The 25,052-nt window shown below is 46.4% G+C and overlaps 1 protein-coding gene and 3 long non-coding RNA genes across 6 annotated transcripts; 2 read left to right on the forward strand and 2 right to left on the reverse strand.

The window, feature by feature from the left end:
- Positions 1-3,058: 3,058 nt before the first annotated feature.
- On the reverse strand, positions 3,059-7,409 carry LOC138243260 (uncharacterized). Of its 2 annotated transcripts, XM_069198801.1 has the most exons (5): positions 7,023-7,409; positions 5,419-5,745; positions 4,926-5,204; positions 4,548-4,835; positions 3,059-4,309 (listed from the first exon to the last, which is right to left on the reverse strand). In XM_069198801.1, the coding sequence occupies exons 1-5, from the start codon at positions 7,324-7,326 to the stop codon at positions 3,786-3,788; spliced, it is 1,722 nt and encodes a 573-aa protein (XP_069054902.1). In that variant the 5' UTR covers positions 7,327-7,409; the 3' UTR covers positions 3,059-3,785. The 2 variants fall into 2 exon arrangements, with proteins under 2 accessions (XP_069054902.1, XP_069054903.1); XM_069198802.1 differs by lacking the exon at positions 7,023-7,409 and having other exon boundaries at positions 5,419-5,943.
- Positions 7,410-10,215: 2,806 nt separating this feature from the next.
- Positions 10,216-15,746, forward strand: LOC138243310 (uncharacterized). Its single transcript, XR_011192095.1, has 3 exons — positions 10,216-10,532; positions 10,759-10,894; positions 15,164-15,746. It is a non-coding gene; the product is annotated as an uncharacterized lncRNA (long non-coding RNA).
- Positions 12,715-18,525, reverse strand: LOC138243294 (uncharacterized). Its single transcript, XR_011192075.1, has 3 exons — positions 18,205-18,525; positions 13,676-13,961; positions 12,715-13,402 (listed from the first exon to the last, which is right to left on the reverse strand). It is a non-coding gene; the product is annotated as an uncharacterized lncRNA (long non-coding RNA).
- A 3,071-nt stretch (positions 18,526-21,596) lies between these two features.
- On the forward strand, positions 21,597-25,052 carry LOC138243298 (uncharacterized). Of its 2 annotated transcripts, none has more exons than XR_011192079.1 (3): positions 21,597-21,660; positions 22,856-22,917; positions 24,467-25,052. It is a non-coding gene; the product is annotated as an uncharacterized lncRNA (long non-coding RNA). The 2 variants fall into 2 exon arrangements; XR_011192080.1 differs by lacking the exon at positions 21,597-21,660 and adding an exon at positions 21,918-22,731.

The raw sequence follows: 25,052 nt of genomic DNA on the forward strand, positions 1-25,052 counted from the left end.
GTGACTCTCCTGCCTCCACTCGCCTTGTAATGGCAACATTTCAATAAAGCTGTGAAAGACCCTTCTGCCTGCCCTTGTTTCTTTATGGTTTATAGGTTTGAATGGGGTGGAGGAATTCAAGGGAAGTGAGACCCATTAATCAATGGAAGTACTGTATTTGTGGGGGTTCCCCTTTCAAGAATGCTTCCCGTATTGCTGCCAATGAGGACTGAAAATGGCTGGAGTAATAAAGCATCGTACTGGGGGAAGATGGCCACACTATTCCTTGGGCAGGTCATTGTGACTTTTTTTTTTACTGGGGTAGAGACGGAGGTGTTCAATATACTGGAAATCCTCCTGTTTCCGAGAGGGGTAGTGCTTATGGAGTGTGAGTTGCTACTGTAGTGCCCAGTAAGAGTGAGATCTGGTGTCCTATTCTAGGCTGCACAAACTGACTAAAAGAAACACAAGGAAGGAATTGTCAACAGGGGCTTGGTGTAAAGTAGGACTTCCCTTCCTTAGCAGAGGAACAATACTGGTGCGCAAACATCAGTGAATAATGGTACAGTTAAAATCTCGGAGGTCTTGTCTTATGGGTGTTGGTTTCGTGGTAGTGGACAGTCATGAGAAGTATTAGGCTTGAGACTGGAGATCCCAGTGCTTGACTGGGAAGACAGGTGTTCACAACCATCTCTACCAGCAGCACAGACTGTGTAGATTGAGACTGAATGCTTACTACACAAAGCCTCTCCACTGTTTCAGTGTCCCATGTCATGGATTTCAAGTGAATCCTAGTCTCCCTTTGTGACTACCTATAATTTGCACAAATCATGATGGCCCACTAAGGCTGTCAATTTTTAGCCCTACTGCAGTGCCCTATTAAAGTTTCAAGGATTTAGAATAAACTATTTTATATAATGGTTCCGAAGGTGGCTTCTCAAAGCACTTGACAGAATTACAATAAGAATACACAGGATAAAACAATTTCAACAGATTGAGGAGAAAAGTAGAAGCAGAGGGGTAAAGAATGGAACCAGTTCAGTAAAGGCTCTTCTACAGAACAAGGTGTTGAGTCTGAATTTGAAGGAGTTTAGGGGAGGTGACTCTGGTATCCTTGGGGAGAGAGTTCCAGAGCTTGGGGGCATAACAGCAGAAGGCCCTGCCACCCATACAGTGTAGACGGGCTTGGGGGACAGTTAGGAGACCAGAATTAGAAGAGTGAAGGTTATGAAGTGGGGAGTAGGGTGATAATAGATCAAACTGCTACTGAGAAGCAACTGAAATGTGATGGCATGTTCTACAATTTATGCAAGACAAGTAATGTTAGGATTTTATGGAACAGTGGTAATGGCAGCACTTTTGAGGATTGTTGGTACAACGGCAATGCTCAAGGATTCATTTCTAATATTGAGGACAATGGGTTATATACCCATCGTTCTTACCAAAGGATCAGAGACCTTTTGCTATATAAAAAGACTCCTTTCCACCACTAATTTATACAGGTTTGGTTCATTTGGGTTTTATCAGTTAAACATTTAATATTGTATTTGTCAGTTTGTTGATGCCTGTATATCACAGTGATCTGCACACACATCTTTGACTGAATATGGGCTGCCAAACCTCTCCACCAAACTTATGTATCACGGTAGGTACACAAGAAGTTTCTTTGTAATAACAGGGTTGGTGCCAGTAGTCAGATTGGGTCAATTGCAAGGTAAGAACAGCATCGCATTAACTGGAGATGATCCAGAGATTAGCATGCAGCTCTGTACGCCAGATAACTACCGATTTGCAACGCGCTCGTCTGCTGACTTTAGTCCCCTGCTCAGTAATCACAATGTTCCCAATTGCACTGAGCCCAAGGAAACAGCTGCTGCCCTCTAGAGGACACTACAGGACAGGAGTAAGTACAATTCCTGCAATAGACTAAGCAGTTTAGTGCCAAACTAATGGAACAGTGATTCCTATGGGACAGTTCCGAATGTAGTAACAGCTTAATACTGAAATAATATAAACACCTCGTGATCTTAAGAATCTGTCGCTGTTAAAAAGTATTGTAATAATAAGCTAAAACTGTACTGCAGCCACAACACAGTAGACCTGATCATACAGAAAGATGTCACCACTATGTAGTATGCTCTCTGAAGGCACCAGTTCTGTAGGGTTTGGGCATTTACTGGGACAATTATTAATTGTAGCAGTAAATCACAAAATGATTCTTTTAATGGCTTTAGAATCCAGCCATGTGATATAACTCAAACAATGCACACACACAGGTACTAATACACGAGGATACATTTATTAATACATAGAATATGCATATAAACCTAACAGATCTTATCGAGAGGGTTATCGGAATACAAAGGGTATATATTCAGTTACCAAGAGTTACATATATCAAGAGGACATACGTTCAGTATATCATTCATTTAGACCATTGTAATTGAACTTGGTTACAACTTCTACATTAGATACTCAAAACAAGTACATAACTCTTAGGAATTAAATTGATATCAACTGGTTGGGATAACAATTGAATTCTCGAGCTGTAATGCATTGAAGTTGAATACTCATCCAATCTCTGGGGATTCAGATCTCCTGCGGGCACAAAGAAACAGTTGCAGGCTGTTGCTGTCCAATCCGCGCTCTCTGGCTCGGTGCCAGGCTGTGCTGTGCGGCTTGCGACGGTGCGCTGCTGATGCTCACTGACCGGCTAGTTAGTGTTGGCTTTAACTAGCAAAGTTTGTGCACAGGAGAAAAGATGACTGTGGGTCCCAGCAAGTCAGGAAGAGGACCGGTTCGTTCCTAATGAAGAGCTAGTTCTGAATAGTGATTCAGCTGTCCACAGTTCTGACCTGTTCACGAGGCTTGCTGCTGGGCTAACCTCGGGTGGATCCTCTGGTTACTCTCTGGCAACCTCCGCTCTAGACTCTTAGAACAAAGGAAAGTTCTGGCACTCGGACACACTGACCGTTCCGTGGTTATCCGGGCTGAGTCTCAGGATGGTCAGGAGGCGCGCTGCGAAAATGTCCTGCCCTTGGGAGCCTTCTGCTCCTGGGCCGTCCTGCCCTGGAATTCTCCTTTGAATTCCCTTTAGAAAAGTCCACAGAATTCTTCTCAGGCTCTCTGTGTTGCCTGTTTTTACCTGGAGAAACTTTAGCTCGTTGATTGGCTGAAAGTTCCATGGGCATCAGAGTCCCGCGTGGGTTACTCGGCCCTACCAGTCCCTGATTGGTTGATCAAGGTGATATATGAGTCACTTACTCCTGACACTTATCTGGCACTCCCTAGACAGATAGGCGCCAATGGATGACCATTGATCATGATAGCCAGGCTTAGCTAAGTGCATCTCCCTTTGGGAGCTGTCCCTTATCAAAAGAAAACATCTTTAAATCAGCCTGCATGAATAGTTGCTGCACCACAGAGATGAAGGGAGAGATGAGGCCTCAGTTGGGAAAGCACAGCAACACTTAATTCTGTCTTATTAACAAGCATTGCCGCTACACCCCCAATATACTGCCCTGACTCTCCTCATCACCCCTGCAGTCTGTCACGCCCCACACTCTCCCTCGCAAACGACGTTACATTCCCGGAACCTCTGCTTCCCAATCTCATCCCTGATTGAACCCAGCACATTCTCACATGCATCAGATTCCTCAAATTCTCACTCCCTAACCAATCATCCAATCACACCCCTTTCCTTTCAGTATTTAAACCCCCTTCGCACACCTTCCCACGCTCACTATTGAGAAGCCTTTCTTAGTATTCTCCAGTGCGCGTTTCCAAACCTTTTGACTGATCTCCCGTTACGAATCTTCTGCTTCCGCCTCTTGACCTCGCCTTCTGGATTTTGCCTTTGAATTGTTTTGGATTTCTCTCGTTACCGGACCCTCTGCCTCCCTTAGCGACCCAGCCTTTGGATTTCGTCTTTTGGTTTGTCCCTTTGCTACTCTGTGCCCTGTGGGATTCCGGTCACGCATAAGGATCCTTCTATTCCACGTATCGGTTTCGTGACACAGTCTGTGTCCATTGGAGACAACAGGATCAGAGTGTCCGTCTCCTGTCTCCTCAGTCACCTGGACACCAGGGACCTGAGGACAGACTCCATTCTGACTACCAGTTTCTGGTTGATCTGCTGGAGGACTGATCGCTGAGCTGCTGTCATTCGGGGCATCATCTCTCCTTGTCAGTTCATAGGTCCCGTCATTCCTGATCGTCGTCCTTGATCTCCTCATCCCGACCCATACTCCCAGGATTGCCAGGATGACTCCAGCAACACCAACACCAGTGACACCAGCAATCACTCCGACAGACCTGTGACGAAGAGGGTCTGATGTAGGAAACACAGAGGAGACAAAACACAGCTCGTCACACCTTCAAGAAGACATGAGGAGTCTCTTCCGATAGAGATACTGACCAGCAGACCTCTGATCTCTCTCCACAGGATCAAGAACTGGAGAAACTCTTTACACTCGAGAATGTCCTGCGGTTAAAAACCTCAAACTGAGAACAAGAAGTTAAGGGTTACAAGATTTGAGGAGTTCTCCTGCACCTCAGTCTAGTCTTACCCTCCACAGTGAGAGAGACAGTGCTGACGGCCTTCTGGATGTGTGAGAGCAAAACTGTATAGATCCCCTCATCAGACGCCCTCAGGTCCTGCAGTCTCAACTCCTGATTCTCCACCGACACTCTGTCTCTGTACTGGGGGACACAGCTGGCTGTGCTGTTCTGGACAGAGCACACTGAGGTCCAGTTTCCACCTCCTACAGGATCAAACAGCACCTCCACTGGCTCTCCAGTGAGCAGAGGGACAGACAGAGAGGCTCCAGGCTGCAGGGTGACAGTGACTCTGTGAGCTGAAAGACAATCAGGATAAAGGATGATATAAGAACACACTCTATCAAGAATATAGAGCCCTCTAGTGACCCTACTGTAGATCTGCTCACCTCCCACAGTGACTGTCACAGTGCTGATGGTGTTTCCCTGAAGGTCCCTCACTGTGTAGCTCCCCTGATCAGCTGGAGTGAGGGAGCGCAGTGTCAGAGAGCTGTTCTGCACTGACACTCTGTGTTCATACCCGGGGTCAGGGGGCCCTGAGCTGCTCAGTAAGACTCTGGAAGACTGGGTAGATCCTGCAGGATCAAACAGCACCTCCACTGGACCAGTAGTATGGAGAGGGAGAGACAGAGAGGCTCCAGACTGATGGGTGACATTTTCTTCATGAGCTGAAAGTAGAGAGATGAACATCAGAATGTCAGCTGGGTTTGGATTATTTTAGTTTGCAGACTTTGAAAAGAACATTGAAAACAGCCTTGGAGTCTAATAAAGATGGACAGTGTAAGAACTGGGGACAAGATTATCCAGATGTGAACATTATCAGACACCTCCCACAGTGGGCTCAGCTGGACGCTGTTAAAACCGAGACTCGTGAGCTGTTACCTGTGACAGTGAGATAAGTGTCCTCCAGGAACTGCAGGTGGTCTCGCTCGGCTTCCCGATAGCACTCATACAGGCCCGTGTCGGAGAACGTCACAGCAGCGATGGTCAGGGAGTAATTTCCCAGTCTGGCCTTGTCTCCGGACATCTGGGCTCTGTGCTCGAACCCGGGTCCAGAATGAGGTCTTCCACCTTCGACATACAGCACAGGTCTTCCTGTAGACAACACCCATTTTACAGCAGGCTGGTCCACAGGGGCTGGATCCTTGGAGATGCAGGGCAGTGTAGCCGAGTCCAAAAATCTCACAGTGACAGGGCCAGCACAGGACTCTGGGAAACAACAGACGTGGTTTCAGACAGGCCTGGGGATCACCAAGGGGAGACATGCTACCCCCCTCCTCCCCCCCACCTGCTGTCAGCTCCAAGAAGTTACACACGCACACTGAAACCCTCCGCGTTTACGGTGAGTTACACTAACGGATGGTGTAATTTCAGTGTCTTCCGGTGAGGATATTATCAATTAGCCATCTCATTTGAATACCGGTATTTCTGGGCTTTTATTGTGACCAGTCAAAATAATTGTCTCCTTATTCACAGTGTAACCACAAGAGCTGCCAATGGAACCACAACTGCACTGTTAAAATAGCATTAATTGGCAGGTCCGAACTTGGTAGCTGTGAGTTGTCTTTTTTTTTTTAAGAAAACTGAAATAAAGTTTCAAATAGTTCAAATAAAGAGACAAGGGAGTCTCTCATTCTCATTTTGAATAAGCAGTTCGAGAATGTTTAAAAACATCAAACCAGCCTTCGAGCCACGTATTTATAAAGAATAAAGAATAAGAAACTGCTTCGCATTAAAAAACAAACTACTATTTTAAAAGCAAATGGAATAAACATGGAAAGTACACAGAGAACTGGATTCAACAGGATGTTTTGCTTTGATAACCATGTACTAAGCTGCCCTAAGTGGTTTAATAACATATCAACAAAACACTGGACACTCACCCATCCAGCCCCCACCTGGATGATGCAATGGCAGGCATAGTGCACCAGTCCTCTCCCCACAAACCAGCTCTCAGTGGGGAGGAGAGCAGAGTGGTGAAGCCAGTTCAGAGATGGGGTTTATTAGGAGGCCATGATGGGTAAAGACCAGGGGGGGAATTTGGCCAGGACGCCAGGGTTACACCCCTACTCTTTCCGAGAAATGCCCTGGGATTGTTAATGGCCACAGAGAGTCAGACCTCGGTTTTACATCTCATCCAAAGGACAGCACTTTTTTACAGTCCAGTGTCCCAGTCATTATACCAGGGCATCAGGACCCACACAGACCGCAGGGTGAGCGCCCCCTGCTGGCCCCACTAACACCTCTTCCAGCAGCAGCCTCAGCTTTCCCAGGAGTCTCCCCTCCAGGTACTGACCAGGCTCACACCAGCTAAGTTTCAGTGGGGGGGGGGGGGCTGCCAGCTGGGAGCTGCTGGGTGATACACCTGCCGGCTAAATGTAAGAACTGTTCCGGCGCCTCCGGGATCGTGTCGCGACGGTGGAGGAAACTGAACTCCAGCTGGAATCTGAAGGGAACTTGAATCGAAAGCCCGGAGCGTCACCCACCCGTGGTCCAGAGCACCAGTAAAAAGGCAGCAGGGATTGTCGGGAGCGCCATCCTGCCAGGAGGATCCCGGACGAGAGTCGACTCTCCCAATCTGCAGCTGAAGCAACACTGAACAGTCGCTGCAAAGACCGCGCTGGTCTGTAAGGGGGAGATAAGAGATGTTTCAGCAAGAAAATTGGCATTGCCCCCTCCTGCCATAAGTGAATATAAACTGGGTAGAGAATACAAATGGAAAGACAGATTAACAGCTTGGATTCCCCCCCAAGGCAAAAACAAAAATCGTGACTGGGCAGAAGGTAACATCTCAGATAAACAATGAAACACTACAACGCTGGTTCCACCCGCTCAGAAGACAAAAACAAATCAGTTGAGTTTGTGTCTTTTGCAGGAGGCTATGCCACAGAGCCATGGGTCTCCTGAAAAAAAGGAAAGCGACCTGAAACTGCTCGGGAGCAACTTGCAACGGCACGAACCGGCACACACGCAGAGCCGACGAGCGCGGTGGGTTTCACCGTGTGTAGGACGGGGGGCGACTTCACGGATTTCAACCTGTTCTCAGCAGCAACCGAGTGTTTCCGGGGATCCGGGGCCTGGTGGCCCACAAACACACGCCTGGTGGTTTTGGGGTCCAGTCGAGCGCTCGGCTACATGGACGTCATAAGGAGAGGGGACGGGTAAAGGTTTATTCCGCGCTGAAAAAAAAAGAAAAGAGACAACACTTCGGCCTCGACTGCTGGAAGGGGAAACAAAATCTCACACGTGTATCTTTAAAACGGAGATTTAAAACGGAGTTACGTCGACAGAAAAAGACTATCGGAGGTGAAGGGCTCCGTTATGCTTGATAGAGTTCACGAGCCCTCTTCATCAACCTATTTTAACACCCTCCTGTCAGAACAAGGAAGAACAAAACCCTTTTATTTGTGCCGAGGTACAGTAGGTCATCCGCAGATCCGCAAAACACGAAAACTCCGGCATTTCTACTCCACTTGAAGCACTTTCCCTTTACAAAACCCGACGCGTTTTAAACTTTTAACCAAAGAGAGACGCGTATTTAAACAGAAAAGGACTAGTCCAAAAAGATTCTAAGCGAATGACGAGACGGCTAAAAAAAACAACCACGCACTTTCTAGTCGCCAAATACATGTGTGCATTTTCTATCTAAAACTAGCAGGGGGACTGAGCATTTGGTTAACAGCAATCGAAAAAAGGAGAGCTGCTCGCCTCCTTTCTAAATCCACTCCCTTCTGTCTGGAATGATGCAGCTCGCAGCGGTTAAAATCGAGCTCTTCCCACCTGAGGATCAGTCGCACCTCCGCGCTGAGGAAGGTGCCGGGATCAGCACACAGCTCTGTCCTGCAGCAACACGCTTGCCAAGAGAGATTTCAGACTCATCCCGGCTGATATGCTATTTGCCCCCCCAGCAGTGATGTCTGAGGTCCTCGCACACTCACCTGCGCGTCCAGTCCGCCGGCTCTGTACTGCGTATCAGCTATTCTGCCATCCCGGCTTGTCTGCCGAGTTTCCGACAGTTTATATGCACATTACAGCGATACCAGTACCGCCTACTACGTGAGAATAAGATCAGAACAGCGAGGCTTTAGCTTCTACCCATAACTCCGCCCATTGCCACACCGATATCCGCGGGGATACCTGCGAAACTCTTTTAAATAGCAGACCCGTGACGAATTATACATATGGCAAATCCGTTGGCTTTGGGCCTAATCAGAAACCTGATTTGCACGGGTCAGGGTGGCGAATGTGCCGTCGCCTCAGAGTGTCTCCGTGACTTTTCTTAGAACGAGCGACTACAGGATAGTTTAAGGCCATGCTTTAAAAATAATCAGATCCCGTCAATGAATGAGTGAAATAAACTGGCAGAATCCTGTTAGGTAATCTGCAGAAAAATGAAATACCCCCACGCGGGATACGACGAACACACGAGTCTCCCCCCCTGTCAGTTGCTAAGAAGTTGCGTTTTGGCCTGCAGTTCTGCGCTAAACTTGAGTTGAAGTTCCTACGTTACTGCCCAGGGGTCTCTCCCACCTGTGAGCTTAATAAACCACGAGCAGACCCTGCTGCAGGAATCCGGTAAAACCGCTCGTCTACCGAGCTGGAAACTGAACAGGGGTTCGGAATCTCTGAATTATCCTGACCGGTTCACTGATATGCGGGCCACTATCGATGTGCATTAATTAATCTGTCCAATGCACGTGATAATGTTGGGTTTTTGAGACAACTGCGTGTGGGCGCTGTATTTTTCCTTGATCAAACCACACTTAAATCATACGGAGATACTTCAGACGCGTTAAGTGAATACATCGGTAATTTATTCATTTTGTTTTTTTAAAGACAGGCTGCATTTATGTGCACGAGCTAAATAAATACACGTAAATGTAAGCCTGATGCACCTGCATGAGCTAAGTGCGTTAGTTCTTTTGGGCGGGTTTTCTCATTTCAACGGCTAATGTTTTAGCGTTCTCTAGAAGATATAAACTTGGGGTTTCTTCGCAAGTTCAGAACAATTTTTAGTGCGGAGTTGGGAGACAACTTTCTGCAGGCAAGTTCATTGCAGTGCTTATGAACCTCTGGTACATTATTAACCAGCTACTAGTCCGTTATTTCTCCTAATTGCAATGGCACATTTAGGACACAAACAACCTACCCAGTAACACAAAAAGCAAAAGTCAGCGAAGGGACTGAAAGTCTCGTTTAGTAGCAGTGTCGAAGTCATTCTCGTGTCACGCCGTCGCCTCTGACCTGCGACGTGGGTTTAACGCGAGTGGGCACACGGGGTATCGCGTTGTCCGGTCGGGCGCACATTCTGTCATTTTTTAAAATACTGCCCCATCCTCGAGTCTGACTGGTCTCTCCGGTCCGCTCTTGGAAAAAAGAAACGAGAGGCAAAACAGCGACCCCAAGCTCAAGCGCCGGCAGAGAACACTTCTTGAACCTCGTACGAAGGGGGAGGGGGGGAGAACGACATTAAATGTCTTCGACAGTCCGAAGAAACTGGGTATGATTCATGTTGTGTAAAAATGCTGCCCCGCTTTGTTTCAATACGTTCAACCGCGTTTGAAACGAAAGAACAACAACAGAAAAACAGAAACTCCCCCAAAGCAGAGTCCTTTGAACTAAGAATAGCGGGGGGAAATGTGTCACCGCCCCCACGAGGGCTAAAAACTAAAAATAGCAACATTGCAAATCCTGGAGATTTCAGGGCGGCGCCGAGAACGAACAGAAACTCTCTCCCGAGACGCCTTCCAGCGATCCGGCAGCAGAGTGGGCGTCTCCGTCATCTGCTCTGTCAGGCCGAGGGAACACGCAGACAACTGCAGCCGAGGGACAAGCTCGAGTTTTCTCGGGGCGAGCTGGAGGTGAACGAAGCGAGTATCGGAGAACAACTTAAGCCGAGGGTCGTTGCGGGTCCGGACCGGCCGGCTTCAAAGCGGGTGAAACTCTTCTTCTGCCGTCATCGCCATCGTCATCATCAGCAGCAGCAGCAGAAGGGGGTGAGTGACGAGCTCCGAGACAGAAGGGTTTTACAGATTCGGGGTCGATTTCTGGAGCTGAGAAAAGTGGGGGGATAGCGGGTGAGAACTGAGGCGTTAAAGAGTGGCCCGCGGAAGGGGGTCAAACCGGCAGTTTGCTGATGTGCGAAACGCCGGCAGGAAAACACAACACAGCAAAACAGAAACGCCGAGTTGTATCGTGACGCACCTGTCACCTGTCCCGCAGCAGGTTGCAACCTGTTGGACAGCGGTATCGCCGAGACCTGTTGGAAGCCGCAGAAGATGGCTCATCTCCAACCCGACACGAGCAAAAACCGAGCGATCAGCCGGAGATAACCCAATCCCAAATGAGATGCGTCAAGGTAATGAACAACACTCATAGAACTCGCATTTTTAAAATGACTGGCGTTATATAATAATATTAGTAATAACACTGTATTTTATATAGCGCCTTTAAAGGCGGCCTCTCAAAGCGCTTTACAGAATAACAACAGCAACAATAATAGGCTTATTAGTAAATCTGTATACATAGTATGTACGAAACATGATTTTAATTGAGATTTTAATAATAAAAAATGCATTGTACATAGCGACTGTAAAAACGGCACAACTGATGCGGGAGTGTAGATCATTTCCTTCGGGACGAAGCATTTGTAGGACATTTTGGTGACACGACCTAGCAGAAAAAAAAGATGTCGGACGAAAGGGGCAACTAATTGTAACAGTCAACTAAAATTGCGAACGAACCACAACACCACGGATCCCGTGTTCTAATGAGAGAGAAAGGTGACGTCAGAACCACACCTACAGGTGCTCATTAACGCCGGGGCTGTAGTCCTGCGATGGTGATGTCTGAGATCGACTATTGAGAGAAATATCCCAGGGAGGATAGCGAGCTGAAGTCTAGGCACAGATCACTCGCGCTATCGCTGCCAAATCCAGTTCTCACTCGTTAAAACCCCAATGAAGAGCCCAGAGAATCATGCCGAACCCATCTCCAGTCCAGTGACGACCTGGCCCGCCGAGACCCACACGGAACCGGTCTCTCCAGACAGCCTCTCCCGAACCAGAGCCCCCCCCCCCAAATTGGACAGCACCGGAGCTCAGGCCCAGCTGAGCCGGGCCGATCCGAACTGAACCGAACCGGCCCACCTCACACGCCTGCAGGCCCCGGGACAGTAGCACAGCTCCGGTAATCCGGTCATTGTATCAATTCATTAGTTTACTTAATAAATCGGGGCAGTTTTATTGCTAACGAACATCACCGCAGTCCGGCGGGTCTCAGACGTCACGCAGCGGCGAGCGGAACCCGACCGGGAGAATAACGGCGCTGCCAGCCCCCGCCACCAGACGGCGCTGTCCCTGAAACCCAGCCCTCAGTTAGTTAACAGCAGCCCTGCAACTCACAACAGGCAACCCACTGAAGCTAAGGGGGTGTGAGCCTGGTCAGTACCTGGATGAGAGACCTCCTGGGAAAAACTAAAGTTGCTGCTGGAAGAGGTGTTAGTGAGGCCAGCAGGGGGTGCTCACCCTGCAGTCCGTGTGGGTCCTAATGCCCCAGTATAGTGACGGGGACACTGGACTGTAAACAGGTGCCGTCCTTCGGATGAGATGTAAAACCGAGGTCCTGACTCTCTGTGGTCATTAAAAATCCCAGGGCGCTTCTCGAAAAAGAGTAGGGGTGTAACCCCGGCGTCCTGGCCAAATTTCCCATTGGCCCTTACCAATCATGACCTCCTAATCACCCCCCTCTCTGAACTGGCTTCATCACTCTGCTCTCCTCCCCACTGAGAGCTGATGTCTGGTGAGCGTTCTGGCGCACTATGGCTGCAGTCGCATCATCCAGGTGGATGCTGCACATTGGTGGTGGTGGAGGGGAGTCCCCATGACCTGTAAAGCGCTTTGAGTGGAGTGTCCAGAAAAGCGCTATATAAGTGTAAGCAATTATTATTATTATTATTATTATTATTATTATTATTATTAACAGTATTGATACCGCACAGCCGAGCTTCGCCATCTCAAATCAAGAGCGGCCGAAACTTGGCGTGGGAAGCGTAAGTTCACCAAATTACCCACAAGAGGGCGCCAGAGCTACATGTTTGAAGACCACAATCAGGCCAGATATCCATTTAGCACTTCGAATTGAGAAATAACGTCTTTGCAGTAAGAAAGACCATTTTCGTACTTACATTAAGTGTTTATTTATAAATTATAGAATAGACAGAGAAAAGTGACAATTAAAGGCACTTACAACACTACATATAACATGTTTACAACACAATTTAAGAGTACTTTGAAATTATTGTGCTCTAGAATACAAACTGCACTTAAACCACAAATAAATACATGCATGCATCCACCTAATAATAAACTTCCAGAAAAAGATTCCAAGTCAATTTTTTCATGATATCAGCATTTGTATTTTTTGTGCTCCAAGAACGCTTACAAATAAGGAATGTGGGCCGTTTGGCACTTCATACCAAATTCACTCAACAATCTCATTTTGAACCCAGATTCCAGTCCAGTTTTTGAAAAATCTTTGAATCTGTGGATAGAAGATCAAAGCAGCTCAATTTGTAGTACAAAATCAAGCTTATAAAGTCTGTCTACATTTTGAAAAACAGTTGCAGCTCTCAAAGCCACGCAGAGAGCTCTGTAAGACAGCAAAGCTGATACTGCTCTGTAAAATACTGATCTACAGCACTGCCTTCAGACTGGACGGTTCAGTTCCTGGACACCAGAGGTTGTGCTTCCTTTCCACCAGCGATTCCTGGAGGCCAGGAGCCCAGAGATCAGAGCTAAGAAGAGCAGCAGGAAGGGAGGGATCAGCTGGAGGAAAAGAATTGGAGAATTCCCTCCACCGTCAGGATCTGCAATAATAGAGAGATTGTATTAATCCATCCATTTTCAATCATCATCTAAAGGTCATGGGGAAGCCCCAGATCTCTCCATCTCACACTGTCCCCGCATGTTGGACACACCTCTGATCGCTGCCTCTCACACTGTCCCTGCACACTGGACACTCACACTCACGCAATATTCAGAAACAAGTTTATGTTTCCATTACCACACATACCATTTTGACAAGAGCAGTGCACCTTTATAATGTTACAGAGAACTGAAATTGTCAGGAAACCTCTTACCTCCCACAGTGACTGTCACAGTGCTGATGGTGTTTCCCTGAAGGTCCCTCACTGTGTAGCTCCCCTGATCAGCTGGAGTGAGGGGAGCGTAGTTTCAGAGAGCCGTCCCACACTGACACTCTGTCTCTCTAATGGGGGACACAGCTGGTTGTGCTGTTCTGGATAGAACACACTCAGGTCGAGTCTTCAGCTCCTGCAGGGTCAAACAGCACCTCCACTGGCTCTCCGGTGAACAGAGGGACAGACAGAGAGGCTCCAGGCTGCAGGGTGAGGACTTCTGAGTAAGCTGGGAAGAAAAAACAATCCAACTCAATCTTTCTGAAACAGGTGATGAGATTGAAAGATTTCTTTAGAATGACAAAAAAAATTGGGTGGCACTGTGGCACAGTGTTTAGCATCGCTGCCTCACAGCACTAAGGCCCTTGGGCAAGTTCCTGGGGTGCTGTCTCTGTGGAGGTTGCATGTTCATGTGGGTTTCCTCCCACAGTCCAAAGACATGCTGGTGGGTTAACTGGCTTCTGGGAAAATTGGCCCTGGTGTGAGTGTCCTGTATGTGTCCTGTGTGATGGACATGTCCAGGGTATGTGTGTCCTGTGTGTGTTCTGCCCAGGGTGAACCCTGCTTTATGCCCACTGATTGACAGAACAGGCTCCAGCTCCCAAAATAAAAACAGTTTATAAACAGATAAAACAGTTTCGTGTTAACCTTTACAAACAAAATGTTGCCATTCATGCTGAAGCAGGATCAATATTCACACTGCACATTTCCAGCTCTGCAATATCACTACCAAAACATACTGCAGAAGTCCGAGTGAGATCCCCAAGATCTGCTAACAAAGGCTATCTCAACATATGCGTTAGAGCATACAAAAGTGACTTGTACCAACGGCTGCAACAACACATGCCCCGCTACATGTGTTAAAAGGGATAATAATAATGATGATGATGATAATTAAAATAATTGCCTACACTTATATAGTGCTTTTCTGGACACTCCACTCAAAGCGCTTTACAGGTAATGGGGAATCCCACTACCACCACCACTGTGCAGCCACACCTGGATGATGCTCCAGTCCGCTCACCACACACCAGCTCTCAGTGGGGAGGAGAGCAGAGTGATGAAGCCAGTTCATAGATGGTGATTATTAGTAGGCCATGATTGGTAAGGGCCAATGGGAAATTTGGCCAGGACACCAGGGTTACACCCCTACATGGACATGTAACAAAATGCAATTTGACATGTTAAAAGTATGAAATATGACTTTTGTTTCTGGGCCTGTGTGCTGTATATAAGAATTCGGTACCCCTTGCATTGAGCGTGTCTGTTCTGCAGGACAGACCCAGCACATGTTGCTTTCCTTATTAATCTCAATAAACACTGAATCTGCACAAGACTGCGTCCTACTCCTCTGATGAAGAATTTTCCCACAGGACATGCTAATGACAAATGTAATGTTTTCCAGATTTTTCACTATCATTTCTTTAACAGCCTCTGTTAGGGATCTGGTCTATTATTGTGGGTCTGGAACTGGAGTCTCCCCCCGTCACACCTGTAAGGACTCTAGCAGCCAAGAGAGGGGAAAAGCGACCTGTCGCTGGAAGACGTGCAGGTAAATGTTCTTGGCACGATAACAAAGGTTGCAAAAGACATCGACACAGAGGTAACTGAAAGCTGTGCAGAGCAACAAAATGAAGACATCGTTGCTAAAGTGCTGCCAGTCCAGGAGGAGGATTTCGTCTACTGACAGAGTCCAACGCGTCAGGAGAGCCAACATGTGGACTTGCAAAGCCCAGAGCCATCATTATAGGATTCATCAGAAGGATGACGAGGGACATGCTGTGGCGAGCGGCCAGAGAGAACAAGTCTCTGAAGGCCAAAGACCTGAGGATTGCAGAGGATCTGTCTGCCGAGGACAGGCACACCAGGGACCAGCTGTGGGAAAGAGATCCGTGGCCAGTGACTGTCCAGCCCAAGAGATCTCCCTGTAGCGGTTATGAACGCGGTTAATGCTGAACACGGTGGTGTTGTTATCACTTTTAAGGGTTTGAAACTCGCAGTTCAGTAGCTTTCCCCCCCCCCCAAGTAGAGTTTTTTCTATATTGTTTGTGTCCTTTTCTATTTCCTCTATTAACCCCAGAGGTATTAGGAATATAGTTAAAAGAAAGGCGATTTTTCCATTTTGAAAAAAGAAGAGAGCAGACTTTTATTTTTATTTTTTTTTACAAGAAACTACTTGTCACCAAAAGATCAGCCTGATTTTCAGTTTTGGAAAAGTCAATGGGGGGATGACATTTGGATTTCTAGTGGTACTAATCATTCAGCCGGCGTTGCCATCTTAAAGGGGCACTTTAAAGGGAAAATTCTTTATTATAAGATAGTTTGGATGCAGTCCGATGGCAAATCAGTTCAATGTCCGGGCTACAGGAATATGTCCAGGATTACACCATGTGTTGTGAACAAGCACCGCGAGACCCCCCTCCTTTCCTCTCGGTGGCGTTTCTGTCTGCCTTCGAGTCCAGAATACAGTATGTTCCTGCAGCCACATCTCAGTCAAACACACGATACTGCATTCCCTATACTCCCTCCGCCTCCTCACCAGTGCTCCCAGCACATCCATCTTATAAGATAAGATCACTTTATTAGCCCAATTAACAATTTCTTGCATTACGGATTTATCTTTTCACAGACCCCAGCTTGCTCTCCATGAGACACACAGACAGGGAGAGAGAAGCTGGGGGTCAGAGCGCAGGGTCAGCTATTTATACAGCGTCCCTGGAGCCGTTGGGGTTCAGGGCCTTGCTCAGGGGCCCAAAGGAGTAGGATTCCTCTGCCAGCCGCGGGATTTGAACAAGCAACCTTCTAGCCGCAGATCCTGAGCCACAGAGCCACCGCACCGCCCTATTATTCACTAAGGACCTCACATTTCCCATAATGATCGAAGGAAGATAGGGCTTAAATCTCCTTCTCTTCGTGTCGCACCGGGCCCTGCAGCCTCGGCGTTTCCTCCTCAGCTCCTCTGGGACTGATGGCTTCTCCCCGGTTAGTAGAGCCGGACTGTGTTGGGGATGAGCCTTGACCCCATGGAGGTGGTGGCTGAAAGGAGAATGCTGACCAAGCTCACAGCCATCATGAACAACACCTCTCATCCGCTTCATGGGACTGTTACTGGGCAGCGGAGCACATTTAGCAATAGACTGCTCCAGCAACGGTGTTCAAGGGAACGTTTCCACAGGTCTTTCCTCCCGGCGGCTGTCAGGGTGTATAACGCTGCCCTAGGCTAGGACTGTTAGCCCTTCATTTGCTCCTCTATGGACAGCATGTTTACTCCATTGTACTTTTTGGACAATCAGTCTGTGTAAACCTAGGCACATTTTGCACAGATTTTATTATTTTTACAGTGACTATGATCAGCACATTTTCCACACACCTATGTTTTTATTTATTTTTAATTATTTTGTTTGTCTTTTGTTTCATAACTATTCTGATGACTGTTTTGCTTGTCTTGGGCTGGACTGCTGTAACACATCAATTTCCCTACGGGATTAATAAAGTATTATCTATCTATCTGTTCCTGCAGCCACATCTCAGTTAAACACACGATACTGCATGCTCTACACTCCCTCCGCCTCCTCACCAGTGCTCCCAGCGCGTCACGTGTGTAAACACTTACTCTGCAGCTATCTGCATTACAACCGGAAGCAAACAGTGGTCCGAGTAACAGCCAAAAAGTAGTATCTCGACTCCCTAGTATCCATCTTGTTGTGTGATCGCAAATCGACCCGCCGGCAAAGAAAAGAAAGAAAAACACTAACACCAACCGAAAGAAAAGAAAAGACGACAAAAAAGACACAGAGGTGCTGTAACAGGCAGGATGCCACCAGCAAGCCTCCATCTCGAAAGAAATAAAAAAAAATACTCTTCGGATTATGGTCATCTTCCTTAGATAAAAGGACCGTTAACCTGCTGCTTGTCACTTCATGTGAGCTGCTTGCAACAATCGTCCGTCTTGCTAATAAAACCATTCTACCATCTTGTGCGTCTTGGGCTGGATAGTAACACGCCACACACACCCAGGGATCATAAAATCGGCGATCGGCCTCACAAAACGTTGATCGGTCCCTCCCTATAATGCTCCGAGCTCTTACATCTATTATTAAGTAACCTTATTTTTTTAACTTTAATTTTGTGACTTGATCACATAATTTACTTCATTACGTCTGGCGGTTAAATGTTTTGTTTTTTTTTCCTCTTGTACCCGTTTCTGATCCTCTGGTTGTATTTGTAAATTATTTATAATTTAATTGTTTAATATAAAAAAAGGATACGAGCGCCACCTTACAAGTAAACGTTGCTCTGTTCGTCATAAAATCATGCCGTCGACCTGGACTCCCGTGTTATGCGCAAGAACAACGGAAGAGATATCTCGGAAGCCACTGCAGCGTTCACCCATCTTTTTGCAACATTTCGGAGTGCAAGTGCCTGGGGCCTACGCACCCTGACCAAATCCAAGAAAAGGAAAGGTGACCTACCTGCCCCGAGGGGACAGTTTCTCCAGTGTTAAAACATCACAAGATGTGTAAAGGCCCCAGATGAAGGGCCCCAGAAGCACTCAGACGAGTGAGAGACACCCCGGCAGGCTGGTTTGTGCAGCTCCCGAACTCTTTGCATCTCTGCGGCTTGGCATCTGTTCCTGAGCCCCGTCGTTCGTTTCCCTTTCTTCATATTCTCTCTTTTTTCCCCTCACTCCGCTGTGAAGCAGTTCCTTCTTGGGTGTTTTCTAGAAACCCAGTGAGGAGTCGGGGAACCTCCACCGTCTCAATCAGCAATGGCGCACGTCTCCACTGCGCAGGCGCCGCAGCCCCACTGCATGCCAACAGGGCGTGACCGCTCTTCTATTTTTACAATACGTTTCTATACGCTAGAGCAGAGGTTCCCAACCTATTACAGCCATAAAAACTTACGCGGCCAACACAAGGACCAGCCCGTCCTCACCGTTTTGAAACGGGCTAGCTCTAAACCTCACCAGTAGCCTAATCGACACCAGTAATCAGAGAAAATACGCATATACAAGCTACAAACATGGCTTTACAAAGACCGTTTATTGATTACAGAAGGAGTCCTGTCAGCACCTCACAAATAAATAACATAAAAAAATATTTAAAAACTAAGGCACCAGTACAGCTCTTTTTTGATGATATCTAATAATGGTATGATGAAACGTTAGCCTTGTCAAAAACAAAACAACATTTTTTCCAGAAGTGCGAGGTAGCCGGTTTGTGCCAATGAACATATTGTAACGCTTATGGCCGACAGGCGCTGTGTAAGAGCCGGCGTACCAGAGCGGGTGATGTCACCGCCCTTCCCTGTGATAGCAGGACCACAGCTACTGGGCTGTGGAGAGATCTCTCTTTGGCTCACGGGGCTAGGTCGCTGCAGAGAGACGCGGAAGTCCCGGGTTCGAGCCTCCAGTAGGGATGGGGCCGACCAGATGCGGCAAGGGCGCCCGCCTGAGCCCCCGTTGCGTTACATTGGTGTCAGAAGCGGGGCGGGATAGCCCTTCGCCGGGGACGGCGATTTAAGCGGGGGAGAGTGTAACGCTTACGGCCGACAAGCAGTGTGTGTAAGAGCCGGCGTACCAGAGCGGGTGACGTCACCGCCCTTCCCTGTGATAGCAGGACCACAGCTACTGGGCTGTGGAGAGATCTCTCTTTGGCTCACGGGGCTAGGTCGCTGCAGAGAGACGCGGAAGTCCCGGGTTCGAGCCCCGGACGGTGCAGGGGCCGACCTAATGCGGCAAGGGCGCCCGCTTGAGCCCCCGTTGCGTTACAATATGAAGACGTTGAGAGAAAAATATGCACCATAACTATCAGAACAATTACTCAAGAGCGCCTTCTTACTGGCTAGTTTAGTGAGGGGGCTGGTGCTCTCTGACAGATAACAAATGGTGGAGGTCGGGCGCCAGAGAGAAAAGCTGCAAGCAGAGGTCTGGCTCAATATTAAGCTACTGTATTCGGTCTTTAGTGCCACCAGCGCAGAAACTCCAGTTTCACAAAGATATGTTGTCGGAAACGGCATCAAAAATGTCACTGCTGTCTGAAAGACCAGGACACTCCGAAGTAACATGAAGCCAAAACTTGGTTAAGCATTTCTTTGAAAAAATCAATTTTAAAGCACTGTCACAGGATAGACTGTCTTCCTTTGTGCTCAAACTTGCGAGGGGCACTTCGCATAAACTCACAAAAGGATTTTCAATCGAGCTGAACCGAACATCTGGAGCCGGGAAGTAGTCGCGCAGTTGGGTCGTCAAACTTTGCAGGTGCTCTGTAATTAACTCTGTGGCAGAGGCTGGTAGCTGCATTTGTTCTTTTGTAAGAAAATCTGACACATTTTCGCACGAGTCGTAGTTTGACCGATCGACACGTTTGGCCGCATTTCCAATTTCTTTATTGTGGATACTATTTTAATTCGGACGTGACAAATCGTCACTGCTTTACCTTGAAGACCAAGGATGAGTCCATTTAAGTGACTGAAAATCTCCGCAAGATAAGCCAATTTAGCGAGCCGCTCGAAATCATTGAAACGATTTGAGAGCTCAAATTCTGAGTCGGATAAAAGAAATTCTTACTTCATCACGCAACTCAAAAAGCCGAGTAAGCACCTTGCCCCGAGAAAGCCATCGAACCTCGGTGTGCAAAAGAAGCTGAACATGATCACTACCCATTTCTTCACATAGCACTCGAAGTAAGTGTGACTGTACAGGCCTGCTCTTTATGAAGTTGACTATTTTAACTGCCTCATCCAAAACACTCTTAAGATCTGCTGACATTATTTTGGCAGCCAACGCTTCTAGTGACTGGAGACAAAAAAAGGAGACAGAATTTTAAAATAGAAATAGACACTTGACAGCCAGAAGAATTCCCAATTGTAAAAGCTAAAACATGATACTTTTTACGTACATATTTCCATCATATGTCTCCCCTTTTGATTCTTTAAATTTCTAATAGAATTTAAATTAAAAAAAGGAATTCAACTTTAAAAGCATGAATAGAGGGGGCAGTATTAGACCATTGACCTCTGTGGAAAATACCATTTTGCAAATCTATCCCAAACAGTTTTGTTTATCTGCAGTTAAGAAAGAAAGGTAACAAAGATTCATTCTCATTATTACAAAATACAGATAACACACAATTGGGCCACTAGCCAGATTTTGTTATCATACCAAATCGGAATAAAAATGCTTTTATTTTGATACCCTCTATCTTTATGATTCCAAATACAATATGTATATGGTGAAAAGTTATGCTTATATATTAAAACCAAAAACAATAGAACTTGTTTAAGAAAGTTAGATAATTTAAGAGGAATTCTACTAATGTCAAAGTGACATTTTAACAAAAATTCCATATCACGTTTATATGGAAAAACCAACTTGGGAGGGAAATTCCATATACTCATTTTTTTTTTCTAGTACAATTTCTAATCTCCGTGAGCAGAGAGAGAGAGCGAGTTCAAGGTTACTAAATGTTCGTGTTGGGGCTTGTCTGGATTCATCCAATCACAACGGCGGAGGTGTAGGGCTTCTCTAGATTTATCCAATCACAATGCGGCGGAGGTCGAAGTCCTGCCCACAGACTGTAGCTAGTGCGCGTAGTTAGCTTCTTCAAACCTGCCGCGAGCTTTGCTTCTCTCTGTCGGGGACTGATCCACCGGCACCTCGCTGCTGTCAGACAACATGATAGAAACTAGCGTGGAAGTTGAGTGCATCTTGGAGGAGTTGGATGTCTGACCAAAAACTTCCTTTAGTTTGGGTTGTGGGCTTCAGACAGGATGAATAGTTACTTTCTTCCTTGCGGCTTCAGGCAGCCCGTGCACGGAGGTTTAAAACTGGTGAAAAGTAGCGCGGTGACATTTAAAGAGACAGAGCAGAAGTAATGAGTAAGATAGAGCCGGTGTTGAGCGCTGGAGACCTGCAGCCGGGCGGGGAGGTGAGGCAAAGCGACGTCTGTCGTTCTGTAGTTTATACTGACACAGAAAAGTGGACCAGTGGAGTCATTTGCCAGATTTGTCAATGACAGAGTGTAGATATTTTACCAACCAGTCTCCTTACTTTGACAAATACGACGGTCTCTGTTTTAGACTCCAGTTTGTGGCGTCTGAATTCAACGTTCTGCTGTTAAAATACGATAAACTCGTTGCATTCTTAGGGAGAGATGAGAATTCATTAAAGGCGTCGCTCCTGGAAATCTCACAACATGGTGGTCACAGAACGGTTTAACATCGCGACGTGTTTGATAAAATAAGCTTTAAGAATGAAATAATGCATAGATTCCTTCATAACCGAATCTCCAGGTGTGTTGCAGCAGAGCACAGATTTACAGAGAATTCAGACGGGATGGCTGTGTGGTCAGGCTCTGAGTGGGGATCTCTTATTTTCTGAGAAATCAAGAATATGCATTTGGAGGGTCTCCAGGGGGTTTCTTGGAATGGCACAGGACCTGAGTACTGCATCTGGTAGCGGGGGACACCTGTGTTACACCTAGATTACCAGGCTACATTAAAGAGGAACTGCAGTCCCAGGTTCTCAGACCGGTTATTAAATCTCTGACAAAATAAATTAATTGTAGGTATAGAAACATTGTACAAATTTCAAAATACGGCACAGAATCGTGAATTTTGTGAAAGTACTGTAGGTCGCTATGTTCTGGCAAACCCCTGGTCTCGCCATGGGCACGACTGAGAATCCCAACAAATTGTGATGCGGCCCTTCCTGCTCACTAGTCCCTGTGATGACAGATGTACGGATGTGCGAGCGAATACGTCCAGGTTGTGCAGCAGACGTTTCACATAGAATTGTTCCAGCATGATCTGCAGGCTGAATTAAGAATGAAACATATTGGTGGGCAAATCCATTTGGAAGTCAAGAGCAGGATTTCTACTGGATTAAAAGAGACAGATCCACAAGCCTGAGTGGACAGTGTCACAGGGCCGCTCCACCTCACTGGCAGTTGTGTTTCCCTCGATTCATTCTGAATCACAGAACACTGCGGCGATTCAGTGTAAGTCAGGAAATTAGAGGTTTTATATGTTCCTGTTTTACATCAGCAAACAGTATCTTTCTAACCCTGATATATAAAAAAACATGGTAGTTCCCTCTTTAAGGTCCCTTGTCTCTTTCCCCAGGGTGAATCTTACGATGCGACTTCCTGTGTTGGTTTTCTTTCTTTTGCTTGCACTGACAGAGGGTGAGTATCAATTTCCATTCACAAATTTATATTTCCTGTTGATTTTCACTCTCAACAATTCACAAATCCCCTCTTGGCACACCTGACCTGTACTGACCAGAGGAGCCCCAGATCACAGAATCTCACACTGGACACCTCTGATCTCTCCCTCTCACACTGTCCCTGCACGCTGACCAAACCTCTGATCTCTCCCTCTCACACTGTCCCTGCACGCTGGACACACCTCTGATCTCTCCCTCTCACACTGTCCCTGCACGCTGGACACACCTCCGATCTCTCCCTCTCACACTGTCCCTGCACGCTGGACACAACTCCGATCTCTCCCTCTCACACTGTCCCTGCACGCTGGACATGCCTCTGATCTCTCCCTCTCACACTGTCCCTGCATGATGGACACACCTCTGATCTCTCACTCAGACTGGGCACTCTTTATTTTCCATAATCTCTTACAAAATAAGAATTGAACCTGTGAAAATATACATTTAATATTTAATAAGGTTTGGGGATAAATTCAGAATAATTTGTGTGCGAGAGGTGTATTTTTCAGCAGTGTATCGGTTTTAAAGTTTTTTTTTCTAAAAAATATTTATCCAGTTGGATTTGTGCTGCAGATAAAAATGTTTAGGGGATATCTGCATGTTTTAAAACCCTAAATGGTGTTGTGTAGAAGTTAATAGGATAGTAAATGAAATCACACATCTCATTTCTCATGATATTAAATAAGTGACCATTAATATGACAATTATTAACTAAGAACTCCTTGAGAATCGGCTAATCAAACTTCACATTTGTTTTTGGTTGGTGAATATAAGTTTTTACAAAGATTTATCAGTATTCTTATTCTTATTGAAATAAATGAAATAATGTTGTTGACTATTGCCAGATACACTGGAGGTGTGTTTGGGTTTGCCTTGATCTACACTGTTTCATCTTCTGAAAGAGACTGAGCAGCAAAAACTGAAAATTGACACAAGTGCCTAGTCCAGCTTATCATAGATGCAACCGCTTCTGATATCCAGGGTTAGAAGAGATGGTAGTTCCCCAACATGGGGCAATATTATTGCACATACAGTACAATGAAATGCACAGTGTTAATATAGGAGGTGACATTGGTCACAAATTAACTATTGTGTTTAAACTGAATAACTTTCTCGTATAAATGAGTTAATTTTTTTTCCTCTGTGGCGCCAATAAGCTTCTATAGGAAACAAGACCCTGAATGAATTAATCCTAGTTTCATTCAATAATTTTTCCAGTCGGTTAGAAATGGAGGTGAACAGTGTACCAGTTTCCCCTGATCTGTCTGATCACACTCTTTTAAACTGGAGTAAAAATGTGTTGTCTCACATGTGTCTCACTGTGTAAGCTTTGCCTGGAGTCTCTGGTGTTTAGCATGATCACACCCTTTTAAATTGGAGTCAAAAGGCATAGTTTCTCGTGAATAGTGTACAGGAGTGTCTCGCTGTGTTTCCTATGATCACACTCTTTCAGACTGGATTGAAGGACCTTTGTCTCTCGTTGATGTTGCTCCGTCCTCATTGTCTCCCAGCATCGTCTGCAGATGCGGATGTGTCTGTGAGAGTCGGCGACGAGGTCACTCTCCACTGTGATGGGACCCCTGCATCCGGAATCCCCCCAGAGCAGCTCCTTTTCTTCTGGAAAGCGGATGGGCGCTATGTCAGAGCACAACCTCAATAAATTACATTCAACTGAACTAATTTTTATTTATTAAATGTAAAAAAATATATCTCAGGGCAGATTTCTATCGAAACACAATATGATCGTTTACATTATATTTTTGGAAGAATGGGACTCTTCATAAGCAGCTAGAGATGTTTTTTTTTTTTTTGTCCTTCAGAGATCCTGGCAGGCAAGAGCCTACCAACCATGAAGCTCTGAGTAAATGAACACAAGATTGGACTGGAATCGGGGTTAAAAATAAGACTCTTGGATCAATTAGCTACAAACTGCCAAGCGGCCCATATTCCTGATCTAATTTGTTTCCATTCTTGTAGCACTAAGAACAATTGTTGATAAGGATCGCGAAAATATCCGGACCTCCGATGTTTTTATGGAACGTTATTAGTCAAATGTGCACAATTTGTACTTGAGAGTAAATAATTTCCCTCTTGAAA

The sequence above is a fragment of the Lepisosteus oculatus genome, chromosome 14 (genome assembly GCF_040954835.1).
Source record: "Lepisosteus oculatus isolate fLepOcu1 chromosome 14, fLepOcu1.hap2, whole genome shotgun sequence".
NCBI lineage: Eukaryota > Metazoa > Chordata > Actinopteri > Semionotiformes > Lepisosteidae > Lepisosteus > Lepisosteus oculatus.